The 23,139-nt window shown below is 58.9% G+C and overlaps 1 protein-coding gene across 2 annotated transcripts; it reads left to right on the top strand.

The window, feature by feature from the left end:
* Positions 1-21: 21 nt before the first annotated feature.
* ARHGAP44 (Rho GTPase activating protein 44) lies at positions 22-23,055 on the top strand. Of its 2 annotated transcripts, XM_063408921.1 has the most exons (20): positions 22-239; positions 9,275-9,314; positions 9,696-9,800; positions 9,894-9,970; positions 11,026-11,137; positions 11,448-11,524; positions 12,217-12,334; positions 12,887-12,955; positions 13,028-13,109; positions 13,642-13,769; positions 13,906-14,017; positions 14,867-14,948; positions 15,265-15,345; positions 15,428-15,541; positions 15,839-15,930; positions 16,180-16,360; positions 17,281-17,502; positions 19,532-19,617; positions 19,703-20,059; positions 21,431-23,055. In XM_063408921.1, the coding sequence occupies exons 1-20, from the start codon at positions 187-189 to the stop codon at positions 21,577-21,579; spliced, it is 2,337 nt and encodes a 778-aa protein (XP_063264991.1). In that variant the 5' UTR covers positions 22-186; the 3' UTR covers positions 21,580-23,055. The 2 variants fall into 2 exon arrangements, with proteins under 2 accessions (XP_063264991.1, XP_063264992.1); XM_063408922.1 differs by lacking the exons at positions 19,532-19,617; positions 19,703-20,059 and having other exon boundaries at positions 21,431-21,541.
* The last annotated feature ends 84 nt before the right edge of the window (positions 23,056-23,139 follow it).

Raw genomic sequence — 23,139 nt, 5'->3', positions numbered from 1 at the left:
GCGGGGCGGCGCGGGGGGCGCGGAGCGCAGGCGGAGGCGCGGAGAGGCGCAGGGGCGGCGGGGCCCGCTCGGCCCGGCTCGGCTCGGCTCGGCCCGGCCCGGCTCGGCGCCGGGCGGGGATGCGGGAGGGGCGGCCCGCGGCCCCCGGCCCCGCTGCCCGCCCGCACCGCCCGCACCGCCGCCACCATGAAGAAGCAATTCAACCGCATGCGCCAGCTCGCCAACCAGACTGTGGGCAGGTAGGGATGGGATGGGATGGGATGGGATGGGATGGGATGGGATGGGATGGGATGGGATGGGATGGGATGGGATGGGATGGGATGGGATGGGATGGGATGGGATGGGATGGGATGGGATGGGATGGGATGGGATGGGATGGGATGAGGGTGGGGACGGACCCTGCCCTGCCCAGCCCTGCCCCCAGCTCCCATCCCGCACCCTGCCTTCTCCCGCTCGCCCCGCCGCACCCGCACCTGCCCGTTCCCAGCTCCCTACCCGCTCCCTGCCGACCCCACCGCCCCAATCCCATGTGTCCTGCCTGGCCCACTACCCTGATTCCACTCCCTACCCGTGTCCTGCCTGCCCCACTGCCCCTGATTCTGCGCCCTCCCTGCCTGCCCCACTGCTCTTACTCCCTGCCTGCCCTCGGCAGCCTCACTGCCCTCATCCCACACTCTGCCCGCTCCCTGCCCGCTCCCTGCCCCTCCTCCCTTCCTGCCCCAGTGCCCTGATGCTGCACCTCTGCCACTGCCACTCCCTGCCCTCCCCACTGCCACTCCACAGAGGCCACTCCCTGCCTACCCCACTGCTCCTGCTCCGTGCCTGCTTCCTTGCCTGAGCCCTGCTTACCCCACTGGCCCTAATCCCACTCTGCCTGCTCCCTGCTCACCCCACAGCTTTCCCGCTCCCCATGTGCCCCTTCCCTGCTCCCTGCCTGAGCCCTGACACCCTCTGTCCTCACCGTCTCCCATTCCCTGCTCCCTGCCCCTCTCCCTGCCCCTCTCCCTGCCCCACTCGCTGTTCTCTGCCTGCCCCACTGCCCCCGTACCCACCCTTTAGGTGCTTCTTGCCCATTTCCTGCCTGCTCCCCTGCCAGTTAACCCCTGCCTGTCCCCCTACACCTGCTGTGCCCTGCTCCCTCTCCCCTTTACCCACTGCCCCCTGCCTGTCCCCTCTGTTCCAGGGCTGTGGGGACAGCCCCAATGCTGTGGGGTGCCCCACTGCCCTGCCCCCCAGCCTCCTGGGTGGCCCTGCTGGCTGTGGGGCTGGGGGCATTCTGGGGCTCTGGAGCCTGAGCTGTGCCCACGGGAATGCCCACAGGAATGCCATGTCCGCCGGTGCACGGCCAGGCCTGGGTTTGATGGTGGCTGTTGTGTAATTCCTGGAGATTTTGCAGCGGGTGGTGGTGGGGGGGGGAAGAGGATTTATTTCTTTTCCCTTCACGGCACTGGGGCACTGGCACAGCTGGAGCGGCAGCTCAGCATCCCCAGGGCTTCTGCTGGAACCCCCCATGTCCCCTATGGCACCGGGGGCGCGTCCTGCTGGCTCAGACTCCCTGGCCAGGCTGCCAGGAACGGGCACGGGCTGGGATGGCAGCGGCCTGGGCTGGGCTGCGGGAATGCTGGGCAGGAATGGGAGTGTGGGCAGGGACCGTGGCCTGGGAGCTCCAGGGGCTGCTGTGGGAACCTGGCACAGGAGTGGGGTGTGAGCACGGGGAGTGTGAGCACGGGGAGTGTGAGCACGGGGTGCGTGTGAGCACGGGGAGTGTGAGCACGGGGTGTGTGTGAGCACGGGGTGCGTGTGAGCACGGGGAGTGTGAGCACGGGGTGTGTGTGAGCACGGGGAGTGTGAGCACGGGGTGTGTGTGAGCACGGGGCGTGTGAGCACGGGGTGTGTGTGAGCACGGGGTGTGTGTGAGCACGGGGAGTGTGAGCACGGGGCGTGTGAGCACGGGGCGTGTGAGCACGGGGAGTGTGAGCACGGGGCGTGTGAGCACGGGGCGTGTGAGCACGGGGTGCGTGTGAGCACGGGGCGTGTGAGCACGGGGTGTGTGTGGTGCCAGAGCGTGGTGTGGGATTGTGGCACAGGAGCGTGGCACAGGGAATGTGTGGGAACACGGTGCAGAAGCATGCTGTGGGATCATGGCACAGGGAATGTGGCTCTGGGAATGTGGTACAGGGCAGATGGTGCCAGGAGCGTGCTGTGGGGTCATGGCACAGGGCAGGTGGTGCCAGGAGCGTGCTGTGGGAATGCGGTGCGGGAGCACCAGGAGCCTGGCAGTGCCTCCCGCGGGGGAGTGGCAGGGGGAGGCTGTTCCAGGGACAGAAGGTGGGATTCTCCTGTGGCATTTATGCCAGGCCAGGTTCCCTCTCTGGACCCTCTGAGGGGGTTGGATATGTTCCCACCCTCTGGGAATGGGGGCTGCGCGGGGGGATGTCCCCAGGTCCGTCACACGGTGTGGGCGACATGAACCAGGCACTGCTCCCGTCCCTGCTCCAAAATGTGCGTCTGACAGGGCCAGGAGCATCCTCCTTCCCACATCCCGCCCGAGCATCCCACTGTGCCCTTCTGCAGCCCTGGGAATGGGCCCAGGGGCTTGGATAAACCCCTAATAATCCTCTTCGGGGATGTGCTGGGAGCTGGGAGGCTCTGGAGGTACTCAGGATCAGCAGGGGCATGCGGTCCCTCTTCCCTGGGATGGGGCACCTGGAGCATCCTCAGGGTTTGGCTGGAGCTTCCTTGTTCTCATCCTGGCTCCACTGATCCCACCTCAATGTGTTCATCCCTCTTCCCACTGTGGAGTCTTGAGCAGTCCTCTCCAGACAGCCAGGAATCAGCAATAAGAGAGAGGATTAAGGAATAATGGATGAATATAGGGAATAATAGATGAAAACAGGGAATCACAGATGGAAATAAGGAATAATGTATAAAAATAAAGGAAAATAAGACGAAGTGGGAAGTAATACATGGAAATGTGGAATAATACATAGAAATGAGGGATGATTAACAGAACTGAGGAACAATTAATGGAAATAAGGAATAATAAATGAAAATAAGGAATAAGAGTAGAACCCTGGTGCTTTGTCTCCCTGCAAGAGGCTCCCTGAGGGACAAGCACCACAGTCCTTGGGGCTCTGAGGGGCATCCCCCCCTCCCCAGTGGGGTCCCCCTGCAGTGCCAGGACTTGAGTCTGGGAATGGGGATCACCGGGTGGTTCCTGTCCCAGGCTGAGGGCTGTGCTCACATGGGGGTTGTCTCCTGGGGGCATTGCTTCATTCCAGGACAGCAGGGACAGCAGGGACATCTGCCCAGCCACCCTCCGGGGTGTGCAGAGAGGTGTCCCAGCCCCGGGTGGCTTTTCCTGCTTAAAGTAGTGCATTTTCCATAAAAAAGGGAAGGAGAGAGGGAATTGAAGAGAAACTCTGCTCCATTGGTCAGCAGGAGCCAGAGCGGACAGCTGGGAGCAGCCAGGTGGGACAATCACACAGACAGACTGAGGGACAGGGCCAAGGTGAGCAGGAGACTCAGGGCTTGGGCCAGGATTGGGGTCAGGGTCAAGGTCAGGGTTAGGGCCAGGGCCAAGGTATGGGTCAGGGCTGGGTTGTAGTTAGGGTTAAGGTAAGGTTAAGGTAAGGCTTAGGGTCAGGCTTAGGGTTAAGGTCAAGGTTAAGGCCAGGATCAGTTCAAGATAAGGATCAGAACCAGCAAATTATTGTGTCAAGGTAGGATCAAGGTCAGGGTTAGGTCCAGGGTCAGGTGAGGAAGTGACTGTGCCCTTTCCAAATCTGGTCTGGAGCTCTGTATCCCAGGTGCCACCACCAGGACCCTCCTGGCTCCACTTGGGAGCCAGCATGGAGCTGCTGTTCCCATTGGGGAGAGCAGCAGCTCCCCCAGGAGCTGGAGAGAGAGGCTGGAACCTCTGCTGGGCCCTGAGCATGGGGTTTATTATTTTATTTCATATTTTATTTTATTTCATATTTTATTTTATTTCATATTTTATTTTTTTATTGTTGTTTTGTTTTGAATTTACTTTATTTCCTTTTTTGTTGTTTTTTTTTCTTTTTTGTTTGTTTGTTTTGTTTTTTGTTATTTCACTTGACAGAAGGAGCTGGGGATGCCCAGCCCAGCCCCACACTTGGTACCCAGCCTTGGGAAGAACTCCTGTGCCAGTCCACGAGGGGCAAGAATATTTATGTCCGTGGGGTGGAAAAGGGGAAGAGAAAGCAATGGGTGGCTGTAGAACATTCCGAGGAGGTTCCCTGCAAAGCGATTTTATCTTTCTTTGTGTCTGTCTATCCCGTCGGGTGGTCCCGCCCTGGCTCCAGGCAGCGGGACAGTGGCACCAGGGCGTCACCGCAGCTGCTCCGGCGGCCCCAGCAGCCCTGGGAATTTCCTCCAATCGGCTCCACAGGGATTTTTTTTTCCCATGGGGATTAAATCAGGCACTTGCGGCCACGTGCAGAGTGACACGTTGGGTTCCCCAGCGGCACAGCGGGAATGAAGGACACCGGGAATGGTGGCAGAAGCTCGGAGAGGTTGGATTTTTCCTCCTCGACCTTTCTGAGCATCCCACGCCGTGCCCCCCATCCCGGCGGCAGTGGTGGCAGTTGGGGCTGGATGTCACCTCGCTGGCTCGCAGGGAGATGCTTTTCCAAGCCCCAGGACAGCCGCACATCCCGACAAAGCCTTTAAACACCGAGGGTTTATTCCTGGTGCTGCAGGAACATCCGGCAAGAAAGGACATTTTCTTCTGCTTGCACGAAATAAAGGGCAGAGGGAAATAAAAGCACCGCCTGGGATTTTCCCGATGGGATTTGTGGGAGGGAACAACACCCTGGAAATAGCTGGGTTCCCCATCTGCACTTCGGGGTGACTCGCTGTCAGCAGAACCCCCTGGGATTTCGGCTCCGCAACCGGCAGATCCCGGCAGCCCCGGGGATATTTTTATCCTCCTCGCAAAGAGGCAGCGCTGACAACCTGGAATATTCATGGAGCGGGCTGAGGGGTTTGTCCCTGCTCCAGCAGCCTCAGGGCTCTGCGCTCTGCAGGGGCTTCTCCACGGTTTCTAAATCGGGATGGAAACGTGGTGGGGATGCGACCTCGGGGAGGGAAGAGGAGCAGAGGGCCCCGAGCATCCCGTGCCAAAGGGATGCCAGCACAGAGCTCGCCGCCGGGAAGGGGGCAGGAGATGAGGGCAAGAGGCTTTTCTGCCTTGCAGACTCTGTCCCCCATTTTGCTTTGCTTCGCTCGGTTTTCCCAGCTGTGGGCAGGAGGAGGGAAGCTGCTCCAGCCCTCCCTGCCTGTTCCTCCTGCTGCTCCAGCCTGGCTCGGCTGTGGCGGGCAGAGCGCCGGCCCTAGGCTCGCTGGGTGGGCACCGCTCCCCGCAGCGCGGCTGTGGCACCCGGGCTGTGGCACCGTGTCACCCGCGGGCAGGACACGCCAGGGACGTGCCGGGGCAGGCGCCGGCGGGGCCGTGTCCCCACGTGGCGCTGGATGTTGCAGTCGGAGTCATTTCCCGGGGGAGCTGAGCAGCGATTTGAGGATATCAATATCTGATGTTTTGCTTCTTGCCTGCTATGAAGGCACTGGGAAAAATCCGCGGCTCCATTGGGGCTCGGCGGGTGCCGGGTTTGAGCCGCCGGGATCGGTGTCTCCAGGGTGGCCGGGAGACCTCAGGTGGCGGCAGAAGGTGGGGACAGTGCAGTCTGGGGTCAGAATCCAACCGGGATGACGGAGCCCAGCGCTTCCAGTGCCGTGGGTGACACTGAGGGGCTTCCTCCTCCCTCTGGCAAGCGCTGGGGATGCCCAGTGCTTTACCTAGGGGCTGTGGAGGAACCTCACTCCCCAACCTCCCCTCTGGGCTTTGGGGGCTCGAGCAGCTGGAATTTTCTCCCGGGCACCAGGACCGGGATGGAGGTGGGCACTGTCCCTGGTCTGTGTGGGATGTGGGACAGCCCCACTCCAGGCAATCAGTGCTGCCGGCATGGGAAGGCCTTGGCTGGGTGTTTGTGCCTCCCTCTCCAGCACTGGAGCTATTTTTAGGCTGGAGCAAGGAGAAATTAGGGAATTGGCGTTGATAATTAAATAGTGATTAAGTATTTATGGGCAGGCTGTAGTAAGGGGTGGCTGGGGCTGGAGATGGAGGTGAGGGGCTTTTTGGGGCATGCTCTGCCTCTGGAGGTTCATCCCTGCTCCTACTGGAGGTTCATCCCTGCTCCTACTGGAGGTTCATCCCTGCTTCTGCTGTCCCCACAGCGGGTGTGATGCTTTCCCACTCAGAGATAAATTGCCATGAAATCCTTGCCGTGCTCGGAGTTTTGCTGGCTCAGGGTCAAATCCAAGGCCAGCAGCTCCCTGTCGTGGGTGGCTGGAGCACCAGAGGGGGACGGTGGCAGGGGACAGTGATGGATAGTGCAGCCAGGGAGAGGTGGCTGGCACCAGGAGATGCTCCAGGGAAGCACCGGCTCTGCTGCATTTCCCTAGGTCAAGGCTTTGGAAATGCATGTATTTATTTGGGAGTCAACATAATTTGCTTGACTGGTGTTGATTTCTGCTGGCAGCAGTGAACTTGTGCAGCAGCAAAAGCCCAAGCACGCTGTGGCTGTGTCCCCACTTGTTGGCTTTGGCTCTCCATGGTCATTGTCCCTTTTCCCAGCTGCCTGCAGGGACAGAGTCTGGCTGCTGCCTGAGCAGGGCCCGGGTTTGTGCTAGGAAAAATGGCTCGGGAAATCTGGGGGGGAAGGGGAGGAGCAGGACTTTATTTGCCAGAAGGAAAGAGGCAAAGCTGGGAATGCTGGCTGCCTCTCCAAGGGATGCTCCCTCACAATGTGTGTAACATACAGAATGAAGTTTTGGGGAATTAGGGACCAGACAGGGAAACTGAGGGGTCCCTGCACCCCTCTCTTGGGGTCATCCCTAAGTGGGATTGATTGGAGCAGCCCCTTTGCATATCCCAGTCCATAAAACGCTGCAGCCTGGTTGTTCTCCCTTTTTAAAGACAAATTCCTCTCTGGCAGGCTCCCCAGCCCACTGGAGCATCCCGAGATGTGCACGGCTGGCACAGGGGGTTGCTCTCTGGTGAAACCACGGGGCTTTCTCACACTGAGAATGTTCTTTAAAACAGATCAAGGCTAGAATTTTGTTATTCTCTTTGAAATGATATTTTCTGCTTCCCAAACACACCTCAGAGCATAGCATGGGTTGGGATGTGGCTGCTGGGACAGAGATCTGCCCATGGCACCTGGGATGTGCAAATCCCACTCACCTCCTGGCTGGGAGAGGAGAAAGCACAGGAAAAAAAATCCCTTTTTCTGTTCAAGTGAGGAAGTGATTCCTGGGGAGTGAGCAGCAAGGATGTGCCAGCAGTGCCTCACTCCCTGCCACCTCCCACTCCTTTGGAGTGCTAAAAATATCCTGAGCCGTGGCTGGACGTTGTGGCTGTGCCCGTGGATATTTGCTGCTTTTTTCCCTGTTTGTGCTAATTCTGTGTCACTTCCAATCCTGTCTAAATGAGAGTGAAGGTGATTCCCAGAGGAGAAGCTGCTCAGCTCTTGCTCCCAGGTGGGCAGTGCTCCTCAGAGAGGTTCTAATCTGTTTATTTCAATAACTAATTTCAAAAATTAAAATAAACAGGGTCTGTCTAATTTATTTTTTTTAATTTATTTTTAAACCACCCTAAATCAGGTGCTGGGACATCTTTTGTGCCCAAAGCACAAAGCATAAAGATTTTATGTAGTTAGTTTGGGGAGGCTTTGGCACAATGTACTCAGAGCAGCTGCGCTTGCCCCTGGATCCCTGGCAGTGCTCAAGGCCAGGATGGGGCTTGGAGATGTGGCACTGGATGGCACACCCCCATGGCAGGGGTGGCACTGAATGAGCTTTGAAGTCCCTTTCAACCCAAACCATTCCACGATTCTGTGATTTGCTCTTTCTGCAAGGCTTTGGATGAGATGCATTTGTGCATCAGCTGCTCCTGTGCCACGCTCGCAGTCTGGACCTTTCTCTGTGTTTGCTCCTTATTTCCACTGTTCCAACACTCCCCTCCCTCTCTCCAAGCTGAGAATCCAGCATGGATGGCAGGAAGGCACCAGGCTCAGGAAATAAAGGTGTAGTTTTCAGGATGACAGCACCTAGCTCTCGCTGTCCCCTGATGAACCTTTAGGGACCGATTGGCTGAATCACAGCTCAGCCCCAGCTCACATTGACAGAGCTCATTTTTCCAAGTGAAAGGATGCACTGAAGTTGTTAAAAACCCCGGGAAAAGAAATCAATGATCCAGATGTGATGGTTTAAATGAGCCTGAGCAGCTGTGGTGCGGGGGCCCTGGGCTCTGGATGCTGCGGGTCCACAGGCCAAGGATGGCGGGTTTGTGTCTCCTGCATCCCGGTGCTCCTCCCTCGGGAAGGCTGCCACAGGCTCTGGAGCGGTAAATCCGTCTCCAGTGAGCATCAGGAGGGGCTCTAGCGAGGCCCCGGGCAGCAGCTGCTGCCTCATCCCGTGGCTGCCCCCGTGTGAGGAGGCTCAGCCGTGCGGACACGCTGTCCATAGGATCCGGAGGGAGCACGGCACCCGGGGAGCCGCACTCGTGTGCACACACAGCCACACTCCTGTGACAGCCACACTCCTGTGCACACACAGCCACACTCCTGTGACAGCCACACTCCTGTGCACACACAGCCACACTCCTGTGACAGCCACACTCCTGTGCACACACAGCCACACTCCTGTGACAGCCGCACTCCCGTGCACACACAGCCGCACTCCTGTGACAGCCACACTCCTGTGCACACACAGCCACACTCCTGTGACAGCCGCACTCCCGTGCACACACAGCCACACTCCTGTGACAGCCACACTCCTGTGCACACACAGCCACACTCCTGTGACAGCCGCACTCCCGTGCACACACAGCCACACTCCTGTGCACGCACAGCCACACTCCTGTGCATGCACAGCCACACTCCTGTGCATGCACAGCGCCTCCCGAGCGCTGCCCGCTTCCTTCTGGGAATCCCACATCGCTGCGCTCCTGGGAATAATGGAACAACAGGGGAGAGGTGAGAAGCGGGCCCTGGATTGGTACCTGGCAGTGAGTCGTGGAGATTCTCCATCAGTTCCTTCCTTAGGAGATGAGACGATGGCTGGTGGGAGCAGAGATCCTTAAATCCCCCCTATCCCGATAGAAAAGCACATCCCAGGGTCTATAGAGTGCACAGGGCACTGGTGCATGCCCCACACCCTCCACCAATGGCTCCTCTCTTCTCTTGTCTTGCAGAGCTGAGAAGACCGAGGTGTTGAGCGAAGATCTGCTGCAGGTGAGGTTCCCTGGGAGCCACCCCAGGATGTCCGTGGGTGACTGGGCACCTCCCACGGGGACTGCATCCATCAGCAGCTCCGTGGTGGTGCCACAGAGGCCCAGAGACCCCAGGTGATGGGATCCTGAGGTGATGGGATACTCTGGTGATGGGATCCCTGGTGATGGGTGATGGGATCCCTGGTGATGGGTGATGGGATCCCCGGTGATGGGTGATAGGATCCCTGAGTTATGGGATCCCTGGGTGATGGGATCCCCGGTGATGGGTGATAGGATCCCCCATGATGGGTGATGGGATCCCCAGTGATGGGTGATGGGATCCCTGGGGGATGGGATCCCTGGGGGATGGGATTCCCAGTGAAGGACTCCTTCGCTCCTGCAGGTGGAGAAGCGGCTGGAGCTGGTGAAGCAGGTGTCTCACAGCACCCACAAGAAGCTGACAGCCTGTCTGCAGGGCCAGCAGGGCCTGGACGCCGACAAGCGCTCGGTGAGGGCAGCGGGGCCAGGGCTCTGGGATCCAGGGATCTGGGGAATCTGGGGATCCAGGATCTGGGTGGGAGCGCAGCTCCTCTCTTTGCAGAAGAAGCTGCCGCTGACGACGCTGGCGCAGTGTCTGATGGAGGGATCGGCCGTGCTGGGGGATGACTCCCTGCTGGGGTAAGGGGGGCTGCGGCTGCCCTGGGGTCCCACACTGTCGGGGCCAGGGGCTGGGAGTGTGCTGGGAATGAGCTGGGAATGTGCTGGGAGTGTGCTGGGAATGAGCTGGGAATGTGCTGGGTGTGTGCTGGGAATGTGCTGGGAATGTGCCGGAAATGCTGCTGGGAGTGTGCTGGGAATGCTGCTGGGAGTGTGCTGGGAATGCTGCTGGGAATGTGCTGGGAATGCTGCTGTGAGTGTGCTGGGAATGCTGCTGGGAATGTGCTGGGAATGCTGCTGGGAGTGTGCTAGGAATGCTGCAGGGAGTGTGCTGGGAATGTGCTGGGAATGCTGCTGTTCCTTGTCTCCAGTGCCAGATAACAGGGGATTCCCTGCTGTGTTGGAGGGGCTGGGGGGATCTTGGTTGTTAATTCTTCTCCTCCTTGTATGGGCTGGAGTCCTGTGAGCATTCAATCTGCATATATACACATTTATCTTTATTTTTTATATGAAATTTTTATATATGTTATGTATTTATATTTGAGCTATTACTATTAATATACTTATATGTGATTTATCCTTATTAATATATTTATATTTGTACATTTTATGTATTTCAATATTTTAATTTATATAGTTACTTATGTTTTATGAATATTCATGTATTTCTATGTGATTTATTATTTATATATATTTATTTTTATAAATCTGTATATTTATATAGATGTTTAAAGTCCATACAATTTCAGACTGACCTAATAATAATATATAATATAATACTAATACATAACATAATACTAATATATAACATCATAATATAGCTAATAATGTCATAATATAGTAATATAATATTTAATTATTATTATATCATTATAAGTGCAATACTTAAGGAATGAGCTTTCCTGCCACCCCGGGTGCCCACAGTCCCCTGGCTGCCGCCCTCCCTCCAACCCTCTGCCAAGGAGGGGCTGCCCTGTGCCAGTCCTGGGGCCCTGAGGGTGCTGGGTGCCCCTGTCCCTGCCCGGGTGCAGGACAGTCCCCGCTGTCCCCAGCCCCAGCCGTGCCTGTCCCTGCAGGAGGATGCTGCGGCTGTGCGGGGAGGCCGAGGACAAACTGGCACAGGAGCTCATCCACTTTGAGCTGCAGGTGGAGAGAGACGTCATCGAGCCGCTCTTCGTGCTGGCTGAGGTGAGCTGGGAGTCCCTGGGGTGTCCTGGCATCTCCAAGAGCCCTTCTCCTGCCCTCATCCAGCTCCCCAGGAAGTGTTGATCCCCCAAGGCTGCTCCTCTTGGGTTCTGGAGCTGGGGCTGTCGAGGTGTGGCACATTCCTTGTGGGACACCCGGGAGGGGTCAGTGGGGCCATCTCTCTGAGGATGTAAATTGAGGAGCTGCATCCTTACCCACCCAACGTGCCCCAGCCCAAAAGCCCAGGGTGTGACCCATCCCTGGACAACTCTCCAGGGGTGCTCACCTCCTCCTCTTCCCTGTGTTGCTGCAGGTGGAAATCCCAAATATCCAAAAGCAGAGGAAGCACTTGGCAAAGCTCGTGCTGGACATGGACTCCTCCAGGACAAGGTAGGAAGTGCCTTTAAGTGCTTCATAAGAAATAAACATCCCCAGTCCATGGGTAGCTCCCAGGAGAGCAGCTCCTGGGCCCCTGGCACTGCAGTTCCCTTGGGATAAGGAGTCCCAGCTGTGTCTCTGTGGGCCTTGAGTCAAGCTCTGCAATGAGCCGCAATTTCTGCTCCTGTCTGCAAAATCCATGGATTCCTTTTCCTTGCCTGCCCTCTGCAGCAAAAGTGTATTTTTTTTTCTGGCAGAAAGGGTTATTTTGTACTTTTTTCCCTGTCTTGGTGAGTTCTGATGCAAAGAGCTGGGTGCTCCTGCCCCTGCAGTGGCACCGACGAGAGCTGGGATGACTCGGGATTGTCCCATGGCACGGCTGATTTGTCCAAGTCCCCACTCCAGCATGTCCTGGGGGAGGTCTGAAATGTGTCCACAGTCCCCAGCATCATGTCCAGGCTCTCCCATCCCCTTCCTCTCTCTTCCCACCTGAATATGGCTCCTTATCCTGCTGACAGGAGTTCCTTTCCTGGAGCCTGGTGTGTGCAGTGCTGTGGGGATGGGGACGATTTGGGTTGGCAGTGGGTGGTAAATCCCAGCTGGACTGGGATCATCTCCGTGCTGCTCAGCCCTGGGGACCGTGGTGGCCCTGCACGGCCTCTGGGATGTGGTCACTTCTCTGACTGTCCCTGTCCCTCCCACAGGTGGCAGCAGTCGGTGAAGTCCTCGGGGCTGGCCAGCAACCTGCAGCCCTCGGGTGCCAAAGCCGACGCTCTCAGGGAGGAGATGGAGGAGGCAGCCAACAGAGTAGAGATCTGCAGGGTAATGGGGCTCCTCCTGCCTGAGGGGAGTCTGTGGGCTCCAAGACTCTGGGCAAAGCTGCAGCCTCTCCTCACCCTGCTCTGCATCTTTCCTCCCCCCCTGCGTGTGCTGACCCCTCCTCGGGCTGGTCCCCAAACGCAGTGGCTGTGGGTGATGCTCCCCAGCCAAGCAGGACATCCCCGGTTGCTGTGTCCCCATCCTCCACATCCGACATTCCCATTCCCTGGGAACCCATCCTGGCGGAGCTCAGCACTGAGTACATCCAGCCCTGGCACTGTTAGGGACATTTCTCCACCTTCTCTGTGCTGGCTTTATTTCCATCATTTTCAAGCACTGAGGGACTTTCAGCCCCTTTCCATGGGATAAGAGAAAGTCCAATGTCCCTTCTTTGTTCACTTTGGGGGAACGTGGAGCTGCTCAGGCTGCAGTGAACCTCCCCTGATGCCCTAACCTTAACTCTGCGCCACTCTGGCTCCTGCTGCTCCCTCCTGGTGGCTCGGGAAGGGCCATGGTGGCAGGTGAGGGACGGTGACAGATCCTCTGCCCCCACAGGACCAGCTCTCAGCTGACATGTACAATTTTGTGGCCAAAGAAGTCGACTATGCAAACTATTTTCAAACTGTAAGTGCCATCCAGCCCCAGCGCTGTCCCTGTCCCCGGCAGCGCGGTGACCCCGGTGCCGTGTCCCCGCAGCTGATCGAGGTGCAGGCCGAGTACCACCGCAAGTCCTTGGCACTCCTGCAGAACTTCCTGCCACAGATCAAAGCCCAGCAGGGTGAGTGCCCACAGGTCTGTCCCACTCCTGCCTGTGACACTGAGGGGCTGTGACAGGCTCTGTGACCCTGCAGGGACAGCTGAGCAGCCTCCCTTTGCTTGTGCTGCCTGTATCCTGCCTGTCCCATCCCCATCCAACTGGGCTGGGGGGGCAGGATCCATCTGCATGGAGAGAGAGAAACCTGCCCCAACGTGGTGAGGGTGGGCAGGGAGTGATTCCTATTTCATTTTTCTCTTTGTCTCACAAAATATTTCTGCCTTAAACTGATGGAGGAAGGGAACAATATCAAAAAGGTTTGCCTGTGTTTACCCCTGTGGAAAATGTTATCCAGCTCCTTTGAAATCCTGTGATGGCTGGAAAATATTCTATTTGATTAAACAAAAGCACTTCCTGCCCAGGCCAGAGGTGCAGGGTCCTGTTCTCCTAACAACACCCATACAGAGTATTTTGCTGCCAAAACTGTGACCCAAGGGCCTTTTGGAGAGGGGCTGCTGGATCTAGCACCACCCTCCCTCTCCTCTGCCCATCACAGAGGCGTGGATGGAGAAGCCCTCCTTTGGGAAGCCCCTGGAGGAGCACCTGGCTGTCAGCGGGCGGGAGATCGCCTTCCCCGTGGAGGCCTGCGTGACCATGCTGCTGGAATGTGGGATGCAGGAGGAGGTGGGCCCTGCTGGGATGGGGGATGCACGATGGAAGGGATCACGGGTGTCCCCAGGGCCAGGGTGAGGACCTGGGGGGCTCCAGGGACATCCCCAGCCCCAAGCCTTGTCCAACACTCCCCGTGTCCTCGGCCCAGGGTCTTTTCCGAGTGGCTCCCTCGGCCTCCAAGCTGAAGAAGCTCAAGGCTGCACTGGACTGCTGCGTGGTGGACGTGCAGGAGTACTCAGCTGACCCACATGCCATCGCAGGTGAGGCTCCTCCGGACAGGGTGGCCCTTCCAGGCACCCCCCAAGGGCACCCTGAGGGGGATCAGTGGCACCAAGTCCAGCTGGAGACCAGGATCCAGTGGTGCAGTCCAGGGATTGTTGCTGGGTCTGATTTTATTCAATTAATTTTGTCATTAATTAATGGCCTGGCTGATGGGGCAGGGTGCCCCCTCAGTGAATGGGCAGGTGACACAGCCTCTGTCACCACAGTGACAGTGGCAGTTCCAGAGAGGTGCTGCCATCCAGAGGGCCCTGGCCAGGCTGGAGGTGAAGAAAACAGGGATACAACCATCATCCAGTCACACTAATGAGGGTGACACTGATTAGGGAATCTCTGCAGGAGCAGGAGGTCAGGAAGAGTCATGTTAACATCAAACTTCCCATCTTCTCTCACCTCCTCTGGGGAGAATTCCCTCCCCTAGTACAGAACCCTTGGGGCTACTCCAGAGCATTGGCTGGCTCTCCATGGCACCCCTGCTCCCCTCTGGGAATGGGGCTCTGGCAGGCCCAGGATTGAAGCCTGGCTTCCCAATGGGAACCCAGCACAGGGAGCTGGGAATGTCTCAAGCAAAAACGAGTGATGGAGACCTGGGAAAACAACCTGGGGGAGAGAACTGGGAAGGTGCAAGGAGAGGCTAGGGGGCGACAAGGTGGGCACTGGGGGCTGGGGGTGCCACAGGCTGCCCCAAGTCGGGGAGCCCAGCAGGTGCTCTGGGGTGTGGTGGGAAGGCTGGGGGAATGGGAGTCCAAGTGCCCTGGAGCAAAAGCACTTGGTGCCCAACAGCCAGTGTCACCCACAGTGCCAATCCCTGTGTCTCCTGTGTGCCACAGGCGCCCTCAAGTCCTACCTGCGGGAGCTGCCCGAGCCCCTCATGACGTTCGAGCTGTACGAGGAGTGGATCCAGGCCTCCAAGTGAGTCTGGACATGCCCCCATGGCCCCATGGCACGGGCGGGACAGCCTGGGTCCCTATGGATGGTTTGGGTTTTTTCTGACACAGTTCACAGCATTTGGGATGTTTCCCCCGGGCTCTGAGAGCCATGCAGTGGTGAGAGGTCCAGCATCCAAAGGGTTCCTTTCTCCTTGGGACAGATTTTGGGGCTTAATTTACTTACATAATGTTGGTGACAGCCTGAGGGTCTTGCAGGGTCCCCAAGGGTGGGGCTGGGGGGTCCACAGCCCCAGGGCAGGGTGGGAATGGGGGTAATGCCCTCCCCCACCTCCCTGCAGCATCCCAGAACAGGAGAAACGGCTTCAGGCTCTCTGGAACGCCTGCGAGAAGCTGCCCAAAGCCAACTATAACAACATCAGGTGAGCCTGGGGCCAGCAGGACATGGGAGGGGACATGGAGGATGTGACCCAAGCACTGACCCTGCTGAGATCTGCTCTCCAGGTATGTGATTAAATTCCTGGCCAAGCTGACCGAGTACCAGGACATGAACAAAATGACCCCGAGCAACGTGGCCATCGTGCTGGGACCCAACCTGCTGTGGCCACAGGCCGAGGGGTGAGTGCTGGGTGAGGGGCAGATCCTGCTGAGAATCCTGGGATCCTGCTGGGAATCCTGGGATCCTGCTGGGATCCTGCTGGGATCCTGCTGGGATCCTGCTGGGAATTCTGCTGGGAATCCTGGGATCCTGCTGGAAATCCTGGGAATCCTGCTGGGATCCTGCTGCGAACCCTGCTGGGAATCCTGCTGGGATCCTGCTGGGAATCTTGCTGGAATCCTGCTGGGAAGGTTGGGATCCTGCTGGGAATCCTGCTGGGAGCCCTGCTGGCATGCTGAGCTGCCGTCCCCCTGCAGGAACATGACAGAGATGATGACGACACTGTCGCTGCAGATCGTGGGCATCATCGAGCCGCTCATCCAGCACGCAGACTGGTTCTTCCCGGGAGGTAGGGAGTGCCCGCGGCCCGGGGACAGCTGGGCTTTCTGGCACCTCCTGGGGATGCGGCTCAGCTCCCACGTTTGGTTTTGCCACTCCCCTCTGCCTGCTGGAGTTGAGGCAGGGCTCTGGCCAGACTCAGCACAGCACTGAGCCCAGTCCAGATTCTCCAGCACCCCCTGAGCATCCCTGCAGTGCCAACACCCCCAATCCCTCCCCTCCCTGAGGACACTGCTCCCAACATCCTCTGTCCCTCCAGACATCGAGTTCAACGTGACGGGGAACTACGGCAGCCCCCTGCACGTGAACCACAACGCCAACTACAGCTCCATGCCCTCGCCAGACATGGAGCACGGCGAGCGCCGGCAGCACGACCAGGCCCGGCGGCCCCTCAGCGTGGCCACCGACAACATGATGCTGGAGTTCTACAAGAAGGACGGGTAGGACACTGCCGGGTCTGCGGAGAGGGAGGGCTGGCTTTGACACCATCCCAGGGGCAGCAGGAGAGGATGCTCAGCATCACCTTGGGGTGGGTGGCACTGAGCTGGTGGAGGTTGGGTGGTCTTAGGGTGGAGGGACCCCCTGCTTTCCATGCCAGGCACTTGGGGGTGCTCAGGTGAACCCTGGGCTCCATGCCTGCCCCCAGCACCCTGCAGATGGGAGTGCGGTGGCCCATGGGGTGACAGTGGGGCTGTACCATGCCAGAGACAGGTGTCCTGGTGTCCTCAAGGTCTGCAGGATTTGCTCCAGGGGAAAGCTCTCCATTCCCAGCCTGTGCATGTTCGCCCTCCTTGACACCTCACAGGGATCTCAAACAGTCGAGTGGGCTCCAGGAAACACCCCAGGACTCTGCCCATCCCAAAAACATCCCTATTTCCAGAAGATATCCCAAGCTGTCCCACCACTGGCATATCCTGGTCCCTGCTCAGGCCCCCTGCCCCCACTCTCGAAGACCCTCAGCCTCACAGCTCCTTTGCCCAGCAGTGACCTCTCTCCCTGTGCAGCAGTTTTAGGGGTTTTCACATTAATAATTGCTTGTTTCTGCCCATGCAGCCTTAGGAAAATCCAAAGGTACCGTATCTTCTGCAGGCTGCTGGGAGGCTGCTGGGAGGGTTCTGGGAGGGTGCTGGGTGAGTGCTGGGTGGGTGCTGGTGCCTGCTGGTTCCTAGGGAAGGGACAGGTGGCTGGTGGGTGACACAAACCCATCCTACACTGCCACCCTGCCCTGTTGCCCTGTAGTTTCGTTCCCAGCAGTTTCCCGGTGGAAGAGGCACTTTTAGGGACCCCAAAGGAGTGGTGAGGGGGTGCTGGCAGTGCCCTCCCACCGGGCGGGTGCTGACCTCCGTCTCTGTGTCCCCAGCATGGGTGTCAGGGTGATGGACACCTCGTGGGTGGCTCGCCGAGGCACCTCAGCGGGGCGCAAGGCCACCTCGGCCCCCCCGGCCGCGCAGCCCCCGGCGCCGCCCGCAGAGCTCCCCACCACGCCCCACTCGCCCATTCCCGAGCAATCGCCGGAGATTTCAGCAACGCCCTCCCTGCCTCCCACCAGCTTCGGCTTCCCCCCGGCAGCCGAGCGGACAAGGTAAGGCCCCCGGCACTCCGTGTCCCCAAGCCAGGCATCCTCCCCGCGGCTGAGGCCGCCAGGAAACAACCTCACCATGCGGGAGAGGATGCTCAGCATTCCCGGGAGAGGAGCAGCACCTTTAGGGCGGCAGGAGAGGATGCTCTGCATCCCCCCAGGCACCACCACATCCCCTTCGTGCCATTCCCATGAGAACCGTGCTGCCTTCAGGGATTTTCCTGAGAGCCCCTTGCCCGGGTGTCATAGGACTGTTGTGGAATTTGGGCTGAAGGTACTGCAGGAAAGGTGCAGAGAAAACCCTCAGGGAGCCCAGCACCCTCTGAGACCTTCATCTGCCCAGGGTCTGAGTCCGACTTTAGTTTGCTCATGTGGGAGAAAGCGCCTAAATCCCACTTTTCTGCCCCAAAAGGGAAGCAGAGCCAGGCCGGGGTGCTCCCACTTGGGGAAGGGCAGCCCCGGGAGGGTCGTGCCGTGGGACGAGCCGGGGGGTTCGGCACCACCAGGGCTCCCGCACTGCTGCCCCGCGCCCGCCAATGCTTCTGCTCTTTTATGAATTTCCCCTCGCTTTCGCGTCACTTCTTCCGGTGTTGATGGTGCTTCTGTACCTTTGCAGCAGGCCTGACCCGGCAGCTGCCTGGCGCAGCGGCGGCCCCAGCGCCCCCCACCCCGGGGACCCCCCGAGCCCCCGGCGCCGCTGCCCGCTCTGGGCGCAGCCGCTGTGGCCGGGCTGCAGCCACAGCCTCCCCGCGCCCGCCCCGCTGCCCGCCTGCCCCTGCTCCCCGCGCTGCCCCCCGCTGGCCCCGTGGCACTGTCCCTCCCTGTCCCCGTGGCTCTGCCTCCCCCCCGCGCCCCCCCTGCCCCGGGGCAGCCGCCCGCCCGCCCTCGCCGCAGGACTCGGCCCCCCGAGGTAACCGCGGGGCCCCGGGGGGGCTGGGGGTGTCAGCGCCGGCCGGGGGACCCTGGGCCCGGGGGGGCGGCCACAAGCGGTGGGGGCTGAGGAACCCCGGGGCGGGCGGGAGGGGAACAGTGGGTGCGGAGCACTGGGTGCGGGAAGGAGCTCACGACTCTCCCTCTTCTTCTTCTGCTGTTTATTTTCAATTTTCTTTTTTTTTTTTTTAATTGTTATGGCTCATCTTTAACGTTTTCTCCTTTTTTTATTATTTTTATTTTTAATAATATTTTTCATGTTTTTTGGGTTTTCTTTACTTTGTTAATTTTCTATGTCCTTTTATTATTTAATTATCTTGTAATTTTTGGTTATAATTTTATTTCTAATTATTTGAATGTTTAATCCTTGATTTTCATTATTTTATTTCTATTTTTAATTTTTAAAATTTAATTTCATTTTAAATTTTACCTTTATTTTTTATTCTTTGCCTTTTTATGCTTGAAATTTTTTCTTTCCCTTTTGTGTTTTTCCTTTCCTTTCCTTTCCTTTCCTTTCCTTTCCTTTCCTTTCCTTTCCTTTCCTTTCCTTTCCTTTCCTTTCCTTTCCTTTCCTTTCCTTTCCTTTCCTTTCCTTTCCTTTCCTTTCCTTTCCTTTCCTTTCCTTTCCTTTCCTTTCCTTTCCTTTCCTTTCCTTTCCTTTCCTTTCCTTTCCTTTCCTTTCCTTTCCTTTCCTTTCCTTTCCTTTCCTTTCCTTTCCTTCTCTCCTCTCCTCGAATCTCCTCTCCTTTCTCCTCTCCTTTCTCCTTTCTCCTTTCTCCTTTCCTTTCTCCTTTCCTATCTCCTTTTCTTTCTCCTCTCCTTTCTCCTCTCCTTTCCTTGCCTTTCTCCTTTCCTTTCTGTTCTCTTTCTTATTCCTTATTTTGTGGGGTTTCCCCTTTATCTTCGACTTCTTTTTCCCCCTTTTATTTCCCTTTCCCCCTTCCCTTTCCCTCTTTCCTTTTTTCTTTTTTTCCCCCATTTTGCGAGATTTTTTTCTTCTTTTTTTACCCTCTTCCTTCCGTTTCCCTTTTCCCTTTCCTTCCCCTTTCCCTGTTTGCTCTCTCCTCTCCTGTGCCCGTTCCGTGCCCCGTGTCCCCCCCAGCACTTTCAAGCCCCCGGAGCTGTCCCAGGGGCCGCCCCCTGCGCCCGCCCCGGCAGCCGAGCAGAGCCCGCACTCGCTGCGCAAAGGTAGGAGGGGGCGGGCCGGGGGCTGCGGGGTCCCCGTGGGGTCCCCCGGCCCTGACGTGTCCCTATCGCTGTCTCTGTCCCGCAGGGGCCAAGAAGCTGGCGCCCATCCCGCCCCGGGCGGCGGCGGGGGAGGCAGGCGGAGGGCAGCCGTCCCCGGCCAGCCTGTCCCCAACCCCCCCCAGCACCCCGTCCCCGTACGGCCCCCCCGGGGCGCCCCCCGGAGCCCCTCCCGGAGCCTCCCCCGGAGCCGGGCCGCCCCCGCTGCCCCCGCTGCTGCCGTCCCCCGCCGCCGCCGCCCCCCGGGCCCGGGCCGCCCCCAAAGCGCGGCTGCGCCCCGCGTTGCCCCCCCCGCCGCAGCCGCCCCCGGCCGCCCCCGCGCCCCCCCAGCCCCCGGAGCTGCCCCGCCTGGACAGCGCGGGCCCCGGGGACAGCGCGCTCACAGGTAACCCCGGCGGCGAGGGGCTCCCGGGGGGGTGGCAGAGTCCCCCGGCATGGGGACCATGGCCCTGAGAAGGCAGGACTGTGCCCTGGAAGGTGGTGATGTCCCCAGGAAGGTGGCACCCTCCCCGGCGAGGTGTAACTGTCCCTTGAAAGGCGATACTGTGCCCTGGAAGGTGGCGGTGTCCCCCAGGAAGGTGGCAGTGTCCCCCAGGAAGGTGACAGTGTCCCTGCAAATGCAGATCTGGCCCTAGGAAGTTTGTGATGTCCCCAGGAAGGTGACAAGAGCCCAGGCAAGGTAGAACTGACCCCAGCAAGGCGATGCTGGCCCAGGAGGGTGCCAACATCCCCTGAGGGTGGCCATGTACTCAGGAAGGTGGTGATGCCTCTGGAAAAGTGGAGCTGTCCCCAGGACGGTGGTGATGAGCCCACGGAGGTGATAATGCATCTTTAAGATGGCTATGTCCCCTGGGATGTGGCAGTGTCACCAGGAATGTGACATCCCCGGATGCTGTGCTGCTGTCCCTGCTGCTCTATCCTCCCTGGCCCTGGTCTGTGTCGGTGCCGTGTCCCCCCGGGGTCCCTGCGCTGCTGGAGGGGGACAGCCAGGGGAATGCTTTGGAAGTGCCAGGTGGCATTGGGGACCATGGAGGACACAGAATCTTGGGGAGTGTCCCAGTGTCCCCTCCACGGGATCTGGCAGGGCACAGGGCTCTGTCCCCTGCATGCCCGTCCTGCCTGTGAGGGGTTGGACAGCGGGAGTGGCAGCGAGGGGCTGGTCATGGTGTCCCCAGGGGTTGCCACCTGCCTTAGGGTGGCACTGGCCTCGGTGTGGCTGTGGCAACACATTGCTGTGGGCCTGGCAGGGCACCCTGGTGTGGATGCAGCCCTCACGACACATCTGGCATCACCCCTGATCAGGGTGCAGCTCCCCTGTCCCACTGTGGGACAAGATCCCTGAGCCACATCCTGGGCAGCATCCCTGAGCAATATCCCTGAGTAACAGAGCTGGGCAATGTCCCTGGGCGATGCCCCTGAGCTGGGCAGGAGTGGCAAAGGTACTTTTTCCACCTGAGGGGGTTCCTTGGCTCCCAGCAAGGGACACAGTGACACTGCCTGCCTGTGGCTGTGGTTACCTTGTCACTTCACACGTGCAGCCTCACCCTGCAGGTCCCCTGGGAGAGGGAACAGCGATGTCACCTGCGCTCAGTGGGACAGAGCTTCGTGGGACATGGGCAGTGTGTGGGGACAGCTGGTGTCACCGCCCTGGCTCGGGTGGGGTCCACAGAGCAGAGGGCGGTGGTGACACTCCTGGTGGTGGCGGTGACACGGTGCCAGCCCCAGTGGGTGTCCCCATTACTGTGCCCTCCCGCAGGTCTGCTCCGTTTTGAGGTCCCCTCCCTCCACGTGTCCCCGGATGCCGCCCTGTGCCGGGACCCGCCCGAGGCAGCGCAGAGACTCTCAGGGCCGAGCCTGACCCCGCGGCAGGAGGAGGAGGAGGAATCGGAGAGCACAGCCCTATGACAGTGTCCCTGTCCCCAAGCTCATCCGTGCGGCACCGAGGGGCCAGCAGTGGCCACCGGCACCAAGGGCCACGGGCCAGTTTCAGGTGGCAAAGAGCCCGGTTTGGGGGCGGCCACTGTTCTTTAGTTCATTTTTGTTCGCCTTATCCAGACTTTGCCTTTGAACCGGGTGCCTGCCCCCCCTGCCCCCCAGCACCCACGACCCTGGGGTGATGCCACCACGTCCTCCGTGCCCCAAGGCGGGTGCCACTGGGTGCTGGCCAGGTGACAAGGAGCTCGCCGGCGCTTTGCAGTGGGATTTCCTTTCTTCGGCTTCTTCCCCCTCCGCTTGTTTGGGAGCAGGATGGGACCTGACCAGCAATAACCTGGGGATGGAGGATGTGCCCCCTGGCTCTCAGGGTGCTGGTGGGAAAGGTGCACGTCCCTCAGCACCTGCTGTCCCCAGGGGTTGGTGGCTTTGGTCGTGCATGCACAGACAAATTAACCTTTTATCCTTTCCAGAGAGAGAAGATCTATATATATATATATCGGCAGAGATATATATATTCTATATTTGTATAGAGAGAGAGAAATTATAGAGAGATTTGTTTTATTTGGAGCCATTCCCGCCCGGCCGGGGTGAGAGGGAGGATGGAATCAGCAGCGCTTCGCCCCTGCCCCGCTCGCGCTGTGCCCCCCGCCCCAGGTGGGCACCGGAGGGTACCAGCACCCCGAAGCAATCAATAAATCCAATAAATCTGTGTGCCACTCGCTGAGAACTGCCCAGAGGCACTGGCCTTTGCTTCCTGCCCCAGCTGTGAGGGGAGGATTTGGAGGTGGAGAGAGTTTGGATGATAAAATGGTGGTTTGGTGTTTTAAAGGGAATGTGATGGGTCTGGTGCCATGAGGTTAGGCAGGGTCACGCATGGCAGGTCACCACCCTCTCCCAGCTCCAGCTATGGGGTGCAGAGCAGTGGGAGGGTCCTGCCCTTGTCACTGCCACCACCCATGGGTGCTCAGGGAAACTGCCACACCCAGGGCTGCCGAGTGCCTGGGGTGACATGAGTGACAATTCCTCGTGTCCCCGCCACAAAGCAGGGCCACAGCCTTGGCAGCAGCAGCGGCACAGCAGGGGCCTTGGCCTGGAGCAGCCTCCAGCAAGTGTCAGTCTCCACATTCCTCCTCTACTTGGACCCCACTGTGTTTCCATCTCCATTGCCTCCCTCCTACTTCATCCACCCTGACCTCCTCCGCTTCACCCCAATCTCACCTCCTCCACATGCATCTGTTTCCACCCTGATCCCACTTCCATGTCTACCACCCTGGCCCTCCTTCCTCCTCCACCTCTTTGTCCATGTCCTCCATCTCCCCCCGATCTCACCATCTCCATCCCTCACTGTGACTGCACTAACTGTCCCCACACATCCCCTCATGGCTGGGTGGGCTCAGCTCCAGGATTCCGGCACTTCTGGTGCTGCCACCCTGCTCCCAGACCTGCCCCAGGCACAGCCAGCTCACGTGGCAGGATCCAGCCAGGACTGACCCCTGATCCCAGGCTGATCCCCACTGCAGGACCAGGACT

Source organism: Prinia subflava, chromosome 12 (genome assembly GCF_021018805.1).
Source record: "Prinia subflava isolate CZ2003 ecotype Zambia chromosome 12, Cam_Psub_1.2, whole genome shotgun sequence".
Taxonomy (NCBI): domain Eukaryota; kingdom Metazoa; phylum Chordata; class Aves; order Passeriformes; family Cisticolidae; genus Prinia; species Prinia subflava.
Note: the sequence above shows the minus strand (reverse complement) of the source record. Positions and strands in the feature narration are given on the sequence as shown.